This window comes from Triticum aestivum, chromosome 5B (assembly GCF_018294505.1).
Source record: "Triticum aestivum cultivar Chinese Spring chromosome 5B, IWGSC CS RefSeq v2.1, whole genome shotgun sequence".
NCBI lineage: Eukaryota > Viridiplantae > Streptophyta > Magnoliopsida > Poales > Poaceae > Triticum > Triticum aestivum.
Window position 1 is genome coordinate 75089816 of NC_057807.1, and position 20335 is coordinate 75110150.

The 20335-nt window shown below is 40.8% G+C and overlaps 1 protein-coding gene across 1 annotated transcript; it reads left to right on the forward strand.

The window, feature by feature from the left end:
* The first annotated feature begins 10050 nt into the window (after positions 1-10050).
* LOC123110492 (E3 ubiquitin protein ligase DRIP2) lies at positions 10051-15990 on the forward strand. The gene is made up of 7 exons (XM_044531023.1): positions 10051-10576; positions 12218-12317; positions 13342-13663; positions 13812-14206; positions 14309-14359; positions 15119-15191; positions 15508-15990. The coding sequence occupies exons 1-7, from the start codon at positions 10264-10266 to the stop codon at positions 15670-15672; spliced, it is 1419 nt and encodes a 472-aa protein (XP_044386958.1). The 5' UTR covers positions 10051-10263; the 3' UTR covers positions 15673-15990.
* Positions 15991-20335: the final 4345 nt, after the last annotated feature.

Genomic DNA, 20335 nt, shown 5'->3' on the forward strand with positions numbered 1-20335 from the left:
TGGATGAAGTTTGTGGATTATTTAAGCTTGCAGGTTTCCCCAAGGATGAAGTCAAGAAGAAGGTCTTCCCTTTATCTTTGAAGGGAAAGGCATTGAAACGTTATAGGCTATGCGATGATATTGGGACTTGGAATTGTAGCCGATTGAAATTGGAATTTCATCAAAAGTTTTATCCTATGCATCTAGTTCATTATGATCGGAATTATATATATAATTTTTGGCCTCGTGAAGGAGAAAGTATTCATGTTGAGTCAATGTTATATTCATTCTTGGGGGAGGCTTAAGTCAATGTTATATTCATGCCCCAACCATGAGCTCTCAAGAGAAATTATTATTCAGAATTTTTATGCTCGGCTTTATCGTAATGATCAATCCATGCTCGATACTTCTTGTACTGGTTCTTTTGTAAAGAAGACTATTGAGTTCAAATGGGATTTATTAGAAAGAATTAAACGTAACTCTGAAGATTGGGAACTCAATGAAGGTAAGGAGTCAGGTATAAACCTTAAGTTTGATTGTGTTAATCTTTTATGGATACCGATGCTTTTCCTGAATTTAGCACTAAATATGGACTTGACTCTGAGATAGTATCTTCTTTCTATGAATCATTTGCAACTCATGTTGATCTCCCTATGGAGAAGTGGTTTAAATATCATCCTCCCATTGAAGTAAAAGTAGTAGAACCTATTAAAGCTGAAGAGGAAACTATTACTTATAATGTTGATCCAGTTATTCCCACTACTTATATTGAGAAACCACCTTTCCCTCTTAGAGTAAAGGAACATGCTAAAGCTTCAGCTGTGGTTCGTAAGAGTTATACTAGAACACCTACACCCCCTAAACAACTTAAAGTTAAACCTAGTATTGCTATGGTTAAAGATCTCTTGGTCGATGATATTGACGGGCATGTTATTTAATTATGTGATGAAGCTGCTAGAATTGTCGAACCCGGTGAAAAAGATAAACATGGACCTGTTGCTAGCATGCCTATTGTTTCTGTTAAAATAGGAGATCATTGTTACCGTGTCTTATGTGATTTGAGTGCTAGTGTGAGTGCAATTCCTTTTACTTTATGTCAAGAAATTATGAATGATATTGCACCTGCTGAAATAGAAGATATTGATGTCACTATTAAGCTTGCTAATAGAGATACTATATCACCAATTGAGATTGTTAGAGATGTTGAAGTCTTGTGTGGGAAAATAAAATATCCTACTGATTTTCTTGTTCTTGGTTCCCCACAAGATGAATTTTGTCCCATTATATTTGGTAGACCTTTCTTGAACACTATCAATGCCAAGATAGATTGTAAGAAAGAAACTGTTAGTGTAAATTTTGGGGACGTGTCTCATGTGTTTAACTTTTTTAAATTTCATAGACAACCTCGTGATAAAAAATTGCCTATTAAAGATGAAATTATTGGTCTTGCTTCTATTGCTATGCCTCCTACTGATCCCTTAGAACAATATTTGCTAGACCATGAAAAGGACATGTACATGAATGAAAGAAATGAAATGGATGAAATATTCTTTAAACAAATGCCTGTTTTGAAACACAATTTGCCTGTTGAGACTCTTGGAGACCCTCTACCACCCAAGAGATCTTGTTTTTGATCTTAAACAATTACCTGATACTTTGAAATATGCTTATCTTGATGAAAAGAAGATATATCCTATTATTATTAGTGCTAACCTTTCAGACCATGAAGAAAAGAAATTATTAAAAACTCTGAAGAAGCACCATGCTGCTATTGGATATACTCTAGATGATCTTAAGGGCATTAGTCCCACTCTATGTCAGCATAAAATTAATATGGAACCTGATGCCAAACCGGTTGTTGATCATCAACGACGATTGAATCCTAAGATGAAAGAAGTGGTAAGAAATGAAATATTAAAGCTTCTAGGAGCAGGTATAATTTATCCTGTTGCTGATAGTAGATGGGCAACTCCTGTTCATTGTGTCCCTAAGAAGGGAGGTATTACTGTTGTGCCTAATGATAAAAATGAATTGATTCCACAAAGAATTGTTACAGGTTGTAGAATGGTTATTGATTTTAGGAAGTTAAATAAAGCTACTAGGAAAGATCATTATCTTCTAGCTTTTATCGATCAAATGCTAGAAGACTATCAAAACATTCACACTTTTGCTTTCTAGATGGTTATTCTGGTTTTTCTCAAAAACCTGTGTCACAAGAGGATCAAGAAAAAACTACTTTTATTTGCCCTTTTGGTACTTTTGCTTATAGACGTATGCCTTTTGGTTTATGCAATGCACCTGGTACCTTTTAAAGATGTATGACTACTATATTCTTTGACTTTTGTGAAAAGATTGTTGAGGTTTTCATGGATGATTTCTCCGTTTACAGAACTTCTTTTGATGATTGCTTGAGCAACCTTGATTGAGTTTTGTAGAGATGTGAAGGAACTAATCTTGTCTTGAATTGGGAGAAGTGCCACTTTATGGTTAATTAAGGCATTGTCTTGGGGCATAAAATCTCCGAAAGAGGCATTGAAGTTGATAAAGCTAAAGTTGATGCTATTGAAAAAATATCGTGTCCTAAAGATATCAAAGGTATAAGAAGTTTCCTTGGTCATGTTGGTTTCTATAGGAGATTTATTAACGACTTCTCTAAAAGTTCTAGGCCTCTCACTAATCTCTTGCAAAAATTTGTTCCATTTGTTTTTGATGATGATTGTGTAGAAGCATTTGAAATACTTAAGAAAGCCTTAATTTCTGCACCTATTGTTCAACCACCTGATTGGAACCTACCCTTTGAAATTATGTGTGATGCTAGTGATTATGTTGTTGGTGCTGTTCTAGGACAAAGAGTTGATAAGAAATTAAATGTTATCCATTATGCTAGTAAAACTCTAGAAAATGCTCAAAGAAATTAAGCTACTATTGAAAAAGAATTTTTAGCAGCTGTGTTTGCTCGTGATAAGTTCAGATCTTATATTGTTGATTCCAAAGTAACTGTTCACACCGATCATGCTGCTATTAAATACCTTATGGAAAAGAAAGATGCTAAACCTAGACTTACTAGATGGGTGCTCTTGCTACAAGAATTTTATTTACATATTATTGATAGAAAGGGAGCCGAGAATCCCGTAGCAGACAACTTGTCTTGGTTAGAAAATGTTCTTGATGACCCTCTACCTATTGATGATAGCTTTCCCGATGAACAATTAGTTGTCATAAATGCTTCCTGTAGTACTCCATGGTATGCTGATTATGCTAATTATATTGCTGCTAAATTTATACCACCTAGTTTCACATACCAGCAAAAGAAAACGTTTTTCTATGATTTAAGACATTACTTCTGGGATGACCCACATCTTTATAAAGAAGGAGTAGATTGTGCTATTAGACATTGTGTACCTGAGCATGAAAGGGAACAAATCTACGCAAGTGTCACTCCGAGGGTTATGGAGGACACCATGTTGGAGATAGAACTGCACACAAGGTATTACAATCTGGTTTTTATTGGCCTACTCTCTTTAAGGATGCTCGTAAGTTTGTCTTGTCTTGTGATGAATATCAAAGAATTGGCAACATTAGTAGATGTCAGAAAATGCCTATGAACTATTCACTTGTTATTGGACCATTTGATGTTTGGGGATTTGATTATATGGGACCTTTTCCTTCCTCTAATGGGTATACACATATTTTGGTTGATGTTGATTATGTAAGTTGGTAGAAGCTATTCCAACTAGTAGTGTTGATCATAACACCTCCATTAAAATGCCTAAAGAAGTTATTTTCCCGAGGTTTGGAGCCCCTAGATATTTAATGATTGACGGGGGTTCACACTTTATTTATGGTGCTTTCCGTAAATTGCTTGCTAAATATGATGGTAACCATAGAATTGCATCTCCATATCACCCTCAGTCTAGTGGGCAAGTAGAATTGAGTAATAAAGAAATAAAATTGATCTTGCAAAAGACTATTAATAGATCTAGAAAGAATTGGTCTAAGATACTTGATGATGCACTATGGGCTTATAGAACTGCTTATAAAAATCCTATGGGTATGTCTCCATATAAACTGGTATATCGAAAAGCTTGTCACTTACCTCTTAAAGTAGAACATAAAGCTTATTGGGCAATTAAAGAGCTCAACTATGATTTGAAACTTGCCGGTGAGAAGAGGTTGTTTGACATTAGCTCACTTGATGAATGGAGAACCCAAGCCTATGAAAATGCTAAGTTGATTAAAAAAGTTAAAAGATGGCATGATAAAAGTATACAAAAGCGTGAATTCAATGTAGGTGACCATGTCCTGCTATAGAATTTTCGTTTAAGATTTTTTTCAGGAAAACTTCTCTCTAAATGGGAAGGGCCTTATATTATCAAGGAAGTTTATCCTTTCGGTGCCATCAAGATCAACAACGCCGAAGGCAATCACTCGAAGGTGGTAAACGAGCAAAGAATCAAATATTATATCTCACGTACTCCCATAAATGTTGAAACCAATATTTTTAATACCATAACCCCAGAGGAGTACATAAGGGAAACCTACCAGAACACATCAGAACTCCGAAAAGGAATAGGTATGTGATACGGTAGGTAAACCGACTCCAAAAAATTTCCAATGGCAATTTTACTCCATTTTGGAAAAGTTAAAAAATTAGAAAAATAAAAGGTAGTCCGAAAAGTGCACAAGGAGGTGACAAGCCTTGGGGGCACGCCCTACCCCTCGGCGCGCCTCCCTAGCTTGTGGCCACCTCGTGTGCCCTCCAGACTTCGTTTTCTTGCACGATACTTCTTTTGGTCGGTAAAAATTCATTATTTAATCTCCTGAAGGTTTTGACCACCGTACCACGACAATATCCTCTATTATTGTTTCGAGCTGTTTTTTTGGACAAATCTAGACCACCATGACGTCCCCAAGCGCTCCGAAGGACAAGTTCTTTGAGAAGGTCATCAACCCGTACCTCGCGAAGGTGCTGCAACACCCTCAAACCATTGAGATGCGTGAGGGGGTGCTGCACATATGCGATGTTCAAGGGCCAAACAGGATGGGAAGCGTGGAGACAAGGCTCGAAGCAATGGAGCAGCAAGTCTTCAAGTGCCAAGGGATGGTGGAACGAGGACACAACGCCAATCACTTGATGATCGCGGAATTTACCAATGATCACAAGTTGGACGCTAAGAACATAGGGGAGGCCATCTTCAAGCTTCAGGAGAAAATCGAGCATCTCCAAGCCCAGATCTATGACCTGCAAAACCCAAACTGTGAGTATGAATACATATTTAAAAGGATGAATTTGGCTGCAGATTTGAGGATCCTGGAGACCCGTTCATCTTTTAACGATGGTGAACCTATGCCTTGGAAGACGGAGGAAAAGCCTCCCACATCAACATCATCACCACCTCCGAAGAAGGAGACATGAGTACATGGGTATGGGCACTCCCCTTAGCTTGTGCCAAGCTTGGGAGAGGTGTCCTGGTAACGTATCACCATCACATCTTTACCCTTATCATTTTTCTTAGTTCGATCCTTTTGGTTATATCTTGGTTTAGTAGAATAAAGTTTTTAGTTTGATCTAGCTTTGAGTTTTGCTTTGAGTTCCCTCTATGTAATCAAGTCTGAGAGTTATATAATAAAGAGTAGTTTTGAGTTGAGGGCTTTGCTTTCTTGCTATGATCTTGAGAAAAAGAAATAAAGAAAAATAATAGAAGAAGTAAAAAGATATAGCGATCTTATGGAGAGTGATGACTTCACATATAGAGAGTATGATGAATAAACCTTGTTGTGAGTTGACAAACATAGTGTCTGTCATTGTTGCAATTAAAAGGAAGTAATAAAGAAAGAGAGGTTCACATATAAATATATTACCTTGGACATCTTTTATGATTGTGAACACTCATTAAAATATTACATGCTAAGAAGTTGATGCTAGACAGGGAAGACAATATAATGAGTTATGTTTGCTTATTTTCGAATAGAAGTTATATTGTCATGGATCCTCTAACATGTAACGCTTGCTTCCACCTCATACTAGCCAAAACTCCGCCCAAGTAGAGATACTACTTGTGCATCCAAAGACCCTCAAACCAGTTTTGCCATGAGAGCCCATTATACCTACCTATGGATTCAGTAAGATCCTTCAAGTAAGTTGTCATTGGTGCAAGCAATAAAAATTGCTCTTTAAGTATGTATGATCTATTAGTGTGAAGAAAATAAGCTTTATACAAACTTGTGATATGGAAGAAATAAAAGTGCAGACTGCATAATAAAGTTCTTTATCACAAGAGGCAATATAAAGTGACATTCTTTTGCATTAAGATTTCATGCATCCTACCAAAAAGCGCATGACAACCTTTGCTTCCCTCTGCGAAGGGCCTATCTTTTACTTTTTAGTATTTATCTTTATGCAAGAGTCATGGTGATCTTCACCACTTCCTATATTTTGCCTTTTTCTTTTGGCAAGCATCATGTGTTGGGGAAAGATCTAGACACATATATCCACTCGGATGTAGGTGATCATGGGTTATTATTGTTGACATTACCCTTGAGGTAAATGGTTGGGTGGCGAAATTATAAGCCTCTATCTTTCTATGTGTCTGATGGAAGCTTTGATCCCATAAATACCGCATGAGTTTTGATGACCCACAAGTATAGGGAATCAATCGTAGTCCTTTCGATAAGTAAGAGTGTCGAACCCAACATGGAGCAGAAGGAAATGACAAGTGGTTTTCAGCAAGGTAATATCTACAAGCACTGAAATTGTAGGTAACAAGTTGTTCGATAGCAAGATAATTTGTAACGAGCAAGTAACGGTAACGGTAACAAAAGTGCAGCAAGGTAGCCCAATCCCTTTTGACGCAAAGGACCGGCCAAAACAATCTCTTATGGTAAGCAAAGTGTTCTTGAGGGTACACGGGATTTTCATCTAGTCACTTTCATCATGTTGGTTTGATTTGTGTTCGCTACTTTGATAATTTGATATGTGGGTGGACCGGTGGTTAGGTGATGTTCTTACTTGAACAAACCTCCTTACCTTTGTCTCAAGAATCCAATTGTATAGTGAATACGACATCTTTTATTAATTGCGCAATACACCTTCTAGAAACTTTGTACTAGAGAAAATACAACAGATTTTGCCTTTTTAGCTCAGCACGCACAAAATGCAGTGATACACAAAAAATCTCTCGGTGAAATCATGATCTCATAGTCGTATGAGTATTGATGGTTTTTACCATGCATATGTTGCGGTACATATATATACTTGTAAACATTGTTTCTTTTTGGCACAACAACGGAAAAAGGAAATCAAAACAAAACAAAAGCAGAAGAGAAGTGATGTAAAACCAACCCAACAACCATGTTGTTACCACTAGACAAGAATAAGGACAACACAACAAACACAATAAACTCATAATATGTATTAAAGGGCCATATCTGTATGATACAAGCTTGTTAGCCATAATAGAACATATATACTAGTTTACTTTTCACATAAATAGAACCTTAGATGATCACCTTGACATGGTGAACTAATTTAGACCCAAGTAGAGACAAGGACTATCAATGAGATAAAATGTAGCTAGCTACCAAGTACCAAAGGTTGTATACTACGACAATGTCCATTTTATCATTCCTTTTCCTACTCAAGGAACATAGATAAGTTAAGAAAATATTTTTACAATATGTATACAGAGCAAGAAAAAAAAGAGTCATTAGAACACTACTCTTGGCACTAAGGTACAGTTTTAGTGTTCATACACTGCGTATTAGTAATATGTAGATGATTATTATATTAATTATCTATCACAACAAATGTTCCCCTCAAGATGCTCATTTAATCATATCCATGCAAAGCGTTTACCAACGGAAGGAAAGAATAGCTATCTACCATCTACTTTCCATGGAAACGACAAGACGTCTTTTATTGCTAGTCACCGTTACTAGAAACTTCATGCTACACAAATATACACAATATTTTTTTCAACATACTATGCGCATGATACACAAAGAAACGTTAGGTTATATTACCATGTCACAATTTCCTCATCATCCAAGGTATTTACCATATATATTGCAACACAAATATGTATACAAACCCAATGCATACACATATTTTTATTTATTTTTGTACATCAAAGGAAAACCAAATCGGAATTATATAGTACAAATGAAAGGATAGAAAATCAAAGGAAAACAGCCGAACAAACATGTTGTTACCTCTAGACAAGAATGATGACAACACGACAAACACAATAAAATAATAATACAAGCAAGATATATATTCAAGGGTCGTATTTATACGATACAAGCTTGTTAGTCATAATAAAATATGATGTATTAGTTTGTTTTGCACGCAAATAGAACCTCAAATGGTCACCATGACATGGTGAACTAGCTTTGACCCAAGCAGAGACACCGACTATCAATGAAACAACAATGATGTCCTTTTTGTATCATGCTCTGGCTACTAAAGAAATTTAGTTTTCCAAGATATACTCAGAGAGAGAACAAAAGGAATACACAAAATAGTTAGCACAACACTAATTTCTGCATAAGGTTCGATTTTAATGAGCATATATTGCGATGTTAATTGTATGCTTTTTTTTTACACGTCAAGGGGAAGGATCTCCAAGAGATGCCCATTTAATCATATACATGCTAAGCGTTTATAGATGACAAAAGAAATAGCTATCTACCATCTATTTTCCGTGGAAACAATGGGAACGGTAGGATGTCTTTTATTGCTCCTTACGGCTCTAGAAACTTCGCTACAAAAGATACAAAGTATTTGTGTTTATTGATACGGTATTTGCTGGATCCAGCCTGTATGAGAAGCTCAGTTCATGAACTTTAGTATGACACAATTTTCTCACCATTAATGGGTATTTACGATGTCATTACCACTAGAAAGAATGAGAACAATACAATGAAGACAATAAAATCACAAAATCAAAATGTCAACTTCATAGGTATTCAATTGCCATTTTTTTTGCGCCTGTTTTTTCTGCGACGGAATTCAGTTTCCATTATTATATGATATAAGCTAGTTACCTCTAATAGAATACAATGTATTAGTTTGTTTCTGCACACATATAGAACCGAATTGGTCACCATGACGATGAACTAATTTTAATTCGAGCAGAGACATACAACTATCAATGAGACAAAAAAAAAAACTTGGCTGCCAAGTATCAAGGTTTTCTACGACGACAATGTACCCATTTCTATCATGCTTTGCGTACTGTAGGAACATATACTAGTTCGGAAGCTAATTTCTCAGTAATGAGGATGTATCCATAGAAAAGGAACCCAATAGTCATCACAATGTTACTCTCAACACTAAGATACGTTTCTAACGTGCGTATATTGCAACATTAATAATATATATGCTTATTATAACACTGAGATACGTTTCTAACGTACGTATATTGCGACATTAATAATATATATTGTTATTATATATTTTTACGCGTCAAAACGAAGGATCATCATGATATGCCCATTTATTTACATTCATGCAAAAGCGGTTATCAATGACAGCAAGCAACAACTATCTACCATCTATTTTTGTGACAACAGTGGAAACGGTAGTACGCCTTTTATGGACGTGGATCCTCTGACTTTGCAATCCCTGCCATACCCTGCCTTTGAGTCACTGACAGGTGGGCCCCATGCTTTGTGGGACCCGTGTGTCAGTGACTCAAAGGTAGGCTTGGCCACGGCAGGGGATCCTCGTCCGCCTTTTATTGTCCGTTACATCTCCAGAAGCTTCGTACTGCAAATAATACAAAATATTTGCTTTTATTAGCACGGTGCTGGATCCAGCCATACATATATCAGAAGAAACGTTGGGTAACCTTACCACATCACATTTTTCTCACCATATATATTGCGACACAAATATGTATATACACCCCCCTAAAAAATGGATATACAGACTTATTGTGTTTTATACAGCAAAAGATAAGGAAACCAAATGAAAACAATACATATATAGTACAAAAGCAAGGATAGAAAACCAATTTTCAATATATATAAAACCAACGCAATAACCTGTCTGCCTTCTCCATCCGTCCTCCGTTTCTTCTCCTTCCCCCTTCCCTCGATTAATACGCAAATACTTATTTCTCTCTCTCTCTCATATTCAACTCCCTTCTCCACCTCGTCGGCGTCCTCCTCTTCTTCGATCTCTCCTCCCATTTCAACGCTCAGGGGAGAGGCGGCGGGTAGAAAGTCCCTGCTTTTGCGCCTCGGCAGCATGTGGCGCTAGCTGCGCTGGGGCCCCACGCCATGCAGAGCGGGCCCGCATCGCCGGCCCCGCCGGAGGACACACCGATGGCGGCGGCGGCGGCGGTGGTTGAGGTGGAGGTGATGGAGGAGGCTGACGGGGAGCAGGCGAAGGAGGATGCTGTGAAGGTGGTGGAGGCGCAGGCGGAGAGGGGAGTGAAGAGGGGGCGGGGGCGACCGCGGCGGCGGCCCCTGGCCGTGGAGGGGAGCGGGGTGGTGATGGTGAAGCGGGAGCAGCTCGCGCGCTGCATGACGTGCCAGCTCTGCCACCGCCTGCTCCGCAACGCCACCACCATCTCCGAGTGCCTTCACACATGTGAGTACCCCGCTCCACTGCTGCAACTAGTACGGCGCCGCCGCCGGTAGCATCGAAGGCTTAAATCTTTACGAAGATTCCCGCGGTGTCGAGCATTGCGGCGGCGATTCGACGCGTTCTTGGGGCTCCGGATTTGGCCGTCGGCGACGTCGGTTTTGGTTGCGTCGAGCTCGCCATTCCCTGATCCGGAGATGCTGTATTGCCATCCCCTACATGGTTCTTGCATTGTTCGTTGTTCTTGCGTGCCTCGAGTTCTGGCGTCATGGTCGTGTCGCGGGTGCGCCTCTTGATTGCACGTCAATCTGGGGGGCTCGTTCCTCGTGTTCGTTTCGTAACTTCCATGCTTATAGATTCAATCTGCGGTTCAACGGATGGATTTACGTAGATTTGTTATCTTTGTGCAAATCTGTCAACTGCTTTGGTGCGTATAATCTTGTTTAGATAGTTGTTTAGTTCCCCATTGCTACTATTCATGAGTTATATTAACTTGCCGTGCTCTGGTCTGAGATAGCATCTAGCTCGAGTTCATGATTTATACTAATGCTGTAAGAGATTGGAATGGTGATTTTAGCCTATTGTTTTGTTTTGCACGTGGGGTTCTTGCAATGTTGGCCTGTAATTGGTGGAACAGTACACATTGTTTTGGGGTCCCCAATGTGGAATCACCGTTGTGTAAATATTTTCAATCTATCTAATTATTATGCATGCATGAATTCAGTAGTTGTAGTTCTTCATATCGTGTGTGCACTTGAGATATTGTCAATCTTGATTTGTTTCTGGTGTTTGTAATTATTTCATTGTCACTTTGTTTAGATTTTAGGAGTGAAATTGGTATCTCTTGGGCAGATGATTCAAGCTTTAAATCCTTGCAGTAAAATGATACATGAACCTGATCTACCACATAGTCACATATATTGCTACAATGTTTCCTTTTACTTGATTTTGGTTAGGGTGTGACTATCATTTGAGCTCTGTCTCCTTGTTGTAAAATCTCTTCACCATTTTATCTAGCCAATTGTAGCTTTGTTCTAAAATAAGCTTCTTGGAAGACACCTCATTTTGATATATATATCTGATACTAAAAAGTACAGTAGTTAGTTTATTAATGGCATTTTGGTAACTGGGAGGAAAGATAGGTGGTTTTGATCTATTGCGTACCTCCTCCTAGTTTTTTTTTTATTTTTCTTCTTTTGTTTTGAGATTGGCATGTGTGGGTGTCAAGTAAATAAAAGTTTCAATTTGGTTGATACAAATATTATCTCCATTTTAACTTCTGAAGAAAAACATGCACATCTTGTTGCTCTGCTTAAATCTGCAGGATACAAGAGAGTATTACAATGTTTCTTCTATCCAATTTTTTGTTATAAAAACATTGTTAATGATATTTTTTGTCGATCGACCTCCTTTGTTTAATTGTAACAGTTTTGGGGAATTTTATGCTATATGGTCAGGTTTTCATTCATTTGCATGCATGACTTTCTTCCATGATGTACAGACACTTCAGAGCATTCTTTGTGTTTTCTATAGAAAGGAATTTTCACGCTGCAGTTTCTTTACCCCTTTCTAATGAAGCACCAACGCTATGAAATCGACACATCTTGTGTCCTCACTATTTTGAACTTTTTTCTTGGCATTATGCAGTTTGTAGAAAGTGTATCTATAAGAAGCTTAATGATGAAGAGTGTGACCATTGTCCAGTATGTAAAATTGATCTCGGCTGCGCTCCAATTGAGAAGCTTAGGTATTCTTCTCCTGATCTTATATTTTTGGGTGGGAGACACTGTATGAAGTTGAACTTTTGTTCTGTTAGATTGTTTGCTTTATCAAATGTTCTTTTACGTTTTTTAGTGTCATAATACATGTTTGCTCTGTTTTTTTACTTCACTGCTACGTTCTCTTGATTGATTACTGTTAGCATCTATTTCCATTGTATAAAAAGATGTTCGAGTTAAATTTGATCTTAAATCATCAAACAGATAGTTGGAATGAACTACAGATTGAAGGTAGTCAATAGCAGTATAAGCGTGGAAAATCAGAAAATATGCAGTATAAATGAATTACCATGTTTTCTGAATAAGCTGGAATATATATAAGCTTTCTGAGCATCCTTCTGGGATTGTTACACTCCAATGAACTGTACATCTGCAATTTGGTGAACTAGCTTACATGATGTTAGAAATATACTTCCGTCTAAGGTTCCTGCTATGACAATGCATTGTGGAACAGAATATTCCACTAAGCTTGATATAAAAATTGCTTATAAATATATGTATCCACAGTTGACCTCCAGTGTTCTTCATATCTGGCAGCATTTATGTTTTCAGTAACTGACACCATTTTAAGTGTTACTAATACCAAAACTTTGTTATCATTATACCTCTGTTTCAAGATCTTTTCTCAAGCATTTGTTCATAGAGAAAACCATTTATATTGATCTGTATACTGGCGAAATGTAACTCTTTCTGTAGTAATGAATTGCTTTTCGTCCAAAATACTAGTGCTGTCTGCATAGTTTGTTTTTCTGGATTTTCTTTTTGTGAGGTCATTTTTAGATATATTTTTATAGAATTTTATAGGGATCTATGAGACCGAGTATGTAATATTTACTGGCTTTAAATTGAGTACCCGTTTCCCTCATTTTCCTGCTAGGATCGGGACTTTATCATGTAGCTCTTCTGAATTGGGGAATTTTATTATGGTGAATGCTATTTTACATTCTAAACTTGTGCTTTTTCTTCTATTCATTTCTGATATCTTGATTTTAGGGCCGATCACAATAAACAAGACGTGAGGTCAAAAAATTTCCCATTGAAAAGAAATAAGATCGATGCTAAAGGATCTCCAGTTACACTGCCTATTAAAAGGAAAGAGAGGTCTATCTCTTCATTGGTGGTTGACACACCTCGAATAACAACGGGTTTGACTGGGCGCCGAACAAGAGCCGTTACTAGGAAGGCTGCTGCTGCATTACGTGGCCTTGGTCCTATCCTTGATCCTGTAGAAAGGGATAATGGTAGCGCCAATAAGCATCCTGATAATTTAAGCTTGCTGGACAGCTTGAGCAAAGTGCCTCAAACAAGAAGAAAGGTAACAAAAAAAACGGCTGTAGCATCCTGACTGAATCATGTGCTTTTTAACATTTTTTTTCTTACTTTGCTGTTGTGTTTTTGCATGAGCTACGTATATTTTGTGCATCATGTCATCAGTAGCAGTGATTTGACGTTATTATTTGCAGGCATCATCAATTGCAGAAACGTCAAGTCATAACTCTAATAAAGATAAAGCAGGTGATGATAAGGACTTGGACAAGGCAGATCTATGGAAACCTCTAAACTGTCTTGTAGAAGCTGCAAGCAAAACAAAGTCCTTCAGGTCAAGTCCATCTGTCAAGGGAGATCAGCCCAATGGATCTCCTAGTAGTGAACATGCTAGCAAAGAGAAGTCTGTGGAGAATCTACGGAAAACCAGATTTCAAGATGACAAGAAAGATGCTCCACAGCCAGTAATGCTTAAAAAGAAAGGGACTGGCCGGACGAAGAATGCAACTTCTGTTGCTGCAGCTAGCCAGAAGGCCCAGAATAGTAGGGCACTAAACCCTGTATGGTTCTCATTGATTGCCTCGTTTGAGCAGTAAGTCATGATTATAGTATCAGTTATCTTCAATTCAGTGAAAACATCATCTTAGGTGTCCCCCACCTCCCCCTTGATCTTCTGTCATTCAAATATTTTCAGGAAAGGCCTCCCACCCTTGCCACAGATACCTGCCCACTATTTGAGAATAAAGTAAGCTCATGTTCCTCAGCTCTGCTGCAGATGATCTTATCTATCACAAATTCACAATAGTTCTTTATACCCACATTTTAGATGGCTTCTCTTGGCACTTGGTTATTGTGCTTATATGGTATGTTTCTAATGGAATAGCATGAAAACTGTAAAATACTAAGGAAAGAATGCTAATAACTTGGATAGAAGAAAACTATGTCCAGAGATACTATGCCATGGTATTAGGCAATGGTACCATGCAAGTATGAATTCATTTGCAAAATTTTATTTAGTTTCAGTTTCAAAGTATGTATCCTTCCAGTGGAAATTGGTGATCAGTTCATAATTGTGGATTTTGTCTAGCTCATAGAAGGCGCACGTGGAAGGGGCTTAGATTTGAAGATAAGCATATCTGCACATCTAAGCTTGTTCCTTTATGGTCTTGTAGTAATGCAGTTGTCACAACTTATAAGCTTGCTAAGTTGTTCTTTGCCACCTCCTGATCACTTTAGTCTGTTTGTACAATGTGCAAGTAACTTGGCTGAGGAGTCAAGTGAGCTTCAAAATTTCTCCTATAAATACACATCTAACTTTTTTGGCATATATTAAAGTAAAATAAAACAAAATAGAAAAGTCAACTTACATAGTTTGATTAGTCTCTCCCCTTGTAGGTGCGGTCACTTGCATTTTTATTGTTGCAATCAGCAGTTGTTTATGTTATGTTACATCTATACATCTTTCAGTTTTTTCGGTTGCGGCTAATGCGTTTTCTAATGATAGAGATGGAAGTATAGCCGCATCATCCATCCAAAGGTATATTATGCAGAAGCTCAGTCTTGGAAGTGAGTCTGAGGTGAGACATCTACCTTTTACAGTGTTGTTGGGTTATTCCCCCCCCCCCCCCTCCCCCCCCTTTTGCTTAATGTTTTACGAGTTGTCCAAAACTATGAGCGTTATTTGTAGAAGAACACACATTATTGTAAAGTGGACTTAGCATAAATTTTGGCTTAAATTTAGAAGTTTCATCTTAGAAGTAGAAGTTCAAACTCACCTGATGTTTACCAGCATTTCTTATCACTTTACTGCTGCTATATAGCTATGCATCCAAGTCTATTCTTCTTGAGTCCAGAACAGCTTGTCTGAACAGTACCTGATCTTGGTGTTTACAGGTTGAACTGAGCTGCTGTGGGCAATCAATAAACCCCATACAACCTGTGCACAACCTGATGGATAGGTGGCTGAGGGTTGGCCCGTCGCGCCATTTGCAGACGTCGGTAGGCTCCTCCGGGGGAGAGTATGTGATGGTGATAACCTATGGGCGGCCAAAGTCTTGAGCGCACCATGTTGCGCCCGGCGATCTCCTGATGCGCCAGGAGGGTTGCGCCTTGCCCTGGGAAGAGGTCCTCGAAACCCAAAGATACAAGGTTTCTCTCTCCCAGTCGACATATACTGAAAAGAATGCGGCTGGCTCGTTCTGCAGCCAGCCCACCTTGTTGGTCTTGATCTGATGCTGTTGGATTCTCTTAGGGTTTATTCGTTGTTCCCCTAGTTCGTTTTATACCCTTGTTATATACAGATGAAATTTGTTGTTGTTCTAAACTTGGCGAAATTCGACTTATGTTGAGGCTGGATAATGTGATGGTATGTTTCAACCTTCGTGTGGAAGGGGTGAATGGTTGCAGTGCTCGGCTGTTTCGTGGGCTGAAAGTTTGGTTGCACCGGAGCGTCATGCCAATGGCTGATGGTCTGTTGGTTTAGTTTGATTCGTGCCTCGTCGCTTCCACTGGAGTATTATTCATTTGCAGTAATAGGTCTGATTTATATCTCGATTGGGAATCAGAAACCAAAGAAATTTGAGAAGTGCTGTTCTGCTCCTGGTATGAACAGTAGTTTATTAAAAAAAAGTTCACATTTTGAAAGTTTCTGATTTTTTTAGATAAACATTGTTGAATGTTTTACTAACATGCAAAGTTTCGTTATGAAAAAACATCTGTGGAGGCTTGGACAGAAAAACAAAATTAGCGTTCCAAAGTGCTTTAAAAAAGTTGCCCTTTTGGGAACATCGTTTTGTTGTTTTGCCTAGACCTTCACAAATGTTTTTTCACCACAAAATTTTGCATCTTGGTAAAACATTCAACAATGTTTGTCTACAAAAACAATTCATCTTTTTTTGAACTTTTTCCCTATTGTTTGCCCTAGGTGCAAATGCACCCAAATGAGGAAACTCCATGTTCAAGAATTTTTTGCTACCCTTTTGTGAACATACGAAACTATCGAATGCTGTTAGTGTTGGGAAACGTAGTAGAAAACGAAACAAAAATCGCCCTACTATCACCCAGGTACACTATGAAGATGCGATAAACGGTTCCTCTCTCCAAAAATAATAATACAATAAACGGTTTGAGTCGGACCGTTACTGATTCTGAGTTGCAGCGGAAGAAGACGAGTTGGCGTAGATCATACTTGGAGTTCCTCGAACTATAGATGACCGATCTCACGAACAGTCCCTCGAACAGAAGGCCGAAAGCACGACCACTTTACGAGTTGCAAGCATACGGTCTTCATGGTCCGACGGCGTTTCGCCGTCCAGAGCTAATAGTCGCCAGAGAATTACTGGGAGAGGATTAGAACCACACTGAACTTTTAATTATGAGGATTAGAGGATCTAGGTCCAGCTCTAATTGATCAACTAGGACCAACTAGAAGTCGAGAACTAGAGTAGACTCTAAAACTTGTGTATCAAAAGTGCCAAAAACCTCTAATATATACGATTGGAGGAGAGGGGAGGGGGCGCCACAAGTGGGGAAGGATTCCTCCCCCCTTGGTCAGCCAAGGAGGAGTTCCCCTCCAATTCAGGCGAATCCTATTTGGCGTTGCATGCGTCATTAATGTGTTTTGCAAACGGGCGTCTGCAGCGCTTCACGCTGGCCGACCCATCTAGAGTTTTTAATCCACAAAAACAAGTTCGCCCGCTGGGAACCGATCCCGTGCCCTCCATCACCAACGTTCGCTGCTATAACCACATGGCAACCCAGCGGAATGTGCTAAGGCCAACTCCAACGCAGACCCCCAAATGGTTAGGCCGCGTCCGTTTTGGCCCAAACGGACAGATGAGCCGGCCCAACGCGCATCCCCATCCTCAAATTGTGTCCATTTTTTGTCCGGCTCGACCAATTCCAGGCACATAGTTGAGCGAGCTTTGCAGTCACATGGACAATGAACGGACAGGCACGCGGTGTCTCGGCGTTCGCCTCGGACCCGCGTGCCGGCCGTCCAATCACCTCCCGCCGACCCTAGTCAATGTGTATGGATGGTTGGGCCCGCAAGTCAGCCACCCAGACGGCCCCCGGCCACGTCCTTCTTTATGGGGAAGCCGTGGACTTCCATTGCCACTTCCACTTCCCTGTCCCCATCCACTTCCCACCATTGCCCCCTCCATCGGGGACACCAAACCATAGCTGCCGTCAACCTCGCTCTCCACCGGTCATGGGCTTCTGGAAGTGGCACCCCAGCAAGAGGACCAAGCACGACCAGGAGGCGGGGTCGTCGTCCTCCTCGTCTGGAAGTGCGGCTAGCCACTCCACCTCGCCGATGTCTTTCTCCATCTCCCCTCCGGTGATCGCGCCACGCTACAGGCCATACGTGAAGGTCAAAGTCTGCCGCCGGTACTAGGAGACCGACACCCCGTTGCTGTGGTCAGATGCCCACCTCCCTAATGAGTGGCATTTGAGCCTGGATTGGGTGCCCATCCCCCCCCCCCCCCCGTCCTGGCGAGCAGCCGTGCCCCCACATGTTGGTGTCAAAACCGGCGGATCTCGGGTAGGGGGTCCCAAGCTGTGGATCTTGGATCGATGGGTAACAAGGGGCGTAGAGACAGTGTTTACCTAGGTCCGGGCCCTCTTGAGGAGGTAAAACCCTATGTCCTGCTTGATTGTATTGATGTGTTTGTATGACAATTACAGAGTTGGTCCACCACGAGATCCGACGAACTAAACCCTAGGTGGGTATGATGATGGTTGTCCCCTCTACGGACCAAACCCTCTGGTTTATATAGACACCAGGGGTACCTAGGGTTACATATGTCAGTTATCATCATGGGATAAACATGCCTCTCATACCAAGCGGGACTTGGAGGACACGCCTGTTGGAGATATGCCCTATGTGTTTATGAATAATGATAGTCCTCGGATGTAATCAATGATACTTGTAGGCAAGTACGTGACTTGTCTGTGAGATCTTGTGTTGTATGATACATCCTAGATTGTCCCTAATCGCAAGTGACGTATGGGCACACGTCAGACTAGACTAGCATATGACACGGTCGATGGCTTGGTCTCACTAGCCATGGAGCATTGGATGCTAACCGGATAATATGGACTCGGAAGGATCTGGTCGGATTCGATGTAGTCGAATCCGAGTCGAGATAAGGTCCGAGTTGGACAGACCCAACTATGAGAGACATCGATATGTCATCTGTGAGTCTCTAGTACAACATATGTTCTATGTCCTAAGACCTGAGCTGGCGCATGTACTCGGGATGGTGACAGACTTGCTTTGGGCCGACCAAACGCTACTCCGTGACTGGGTAGTTACAAAGGTAGGTTCCGGGTTTGTCCAGTCCCATGCTGCGAGACATGGTCGAGAAAGATGGGATTTGCCCCTCCGATCAGGAGAGATATACTCTAGGCCCCTCGTGTGATCCGACCAGGATAAGCATGGCCATGCAACAAGGATTATGAGATAATCCAGTTTGTGGTCGATATCACTGGAATGAGAAAGAGGTCAGGCTAGCACAAGGATGACAGTCTCGCCTTGAGCCCGACAACATATATCATGCGGCAAAGGGAACAGAAGTGTGACACATTGTACAGGTTCGCCTAACCAGCTTCATAGTCTATTTGGTGGTCGACACACCTTGCTAGAGGCCGCTACCAACCGTGCAGGTCGGAGGTGATCCGAACTGTGACCAAGCCGACTTGAACCTAAGGGGTCGTGCGCTTAAGGGAAGGAACCTACGAGGTCGGTTCGGAGGACACTGGTTGGATGTGATCCGAGCTGGACTTGGAACGCGATCGAGTAGACTTTGGGCTTTAGGGTCTGTGCAAGGCCCAAGTGTTGAGCCCGCGACGGATGCCTATAAATAGTGGAGGTGCGGCACACTTATTCAGTTGATCGCTTCGGCTCTGTCACTAGGGTTTGCATGTGTTGCGAATAGCCACGTCCACTCGCCGCTGACTGTGTGATCGGACCTAGCAGTCCGCCGCACGGTGTTCCTCCTGCACGCGCGGATACCGTTAGAGGCGGTGCACTTGCGCCGCTCCGGTGAACTTGTATGTGGGATCGAACAACCGACTGTTCGAGGGAGATCGGACGAGGAGGAGACGATCCATGCGGACACGCTGCCCCAACTCTTCTTCCACTGCACGGCACTGCGCATCTAGTGGCAACGAACTGTGATCCATCTTCCGTAGCATGTTCCTGTTGTTCTGCGCGTAGGAACATTTTAATTTGCAGTCGACGCACCCTACCGTAGAACCCAACAACACCAAATATCCAAAGGTTTCCTTCTAGAGCACGAGATCGTCTGTTGTCTAGTCTTCCTCCAATGAACCAAAGGTAGCACATCAATCCGGCCCGTGAGAGATAGGCCTCCAGCCTGAGGACCCACTAATTCCGGACACTCTCAGTAGCCTCCGAACTTGCCTCGAATGCCGAGGTCATCAATTTCCATTAGCTCCACGCCTCTTGAAGTCTTCGGCCTGAGGGGCGAGTTCTTCCTATTTCCTATATCCGGCTGATGATAGCTCGGCCACCCTCGATACTTAGGTCAATGGAGTACTGTGGGGTTCGACGCATCGTCTTCTTTATTCAGAATAAATGACGCCCTCGATTTCCGTGCATCAGAGGAAATAAATGGCCCAAAAGCCTTTTATAGAAATGCCCCTCACGGGCCTGGGAGGGATTTCTATTTAACGAGCCCAAAAAATGCGAAAGCTG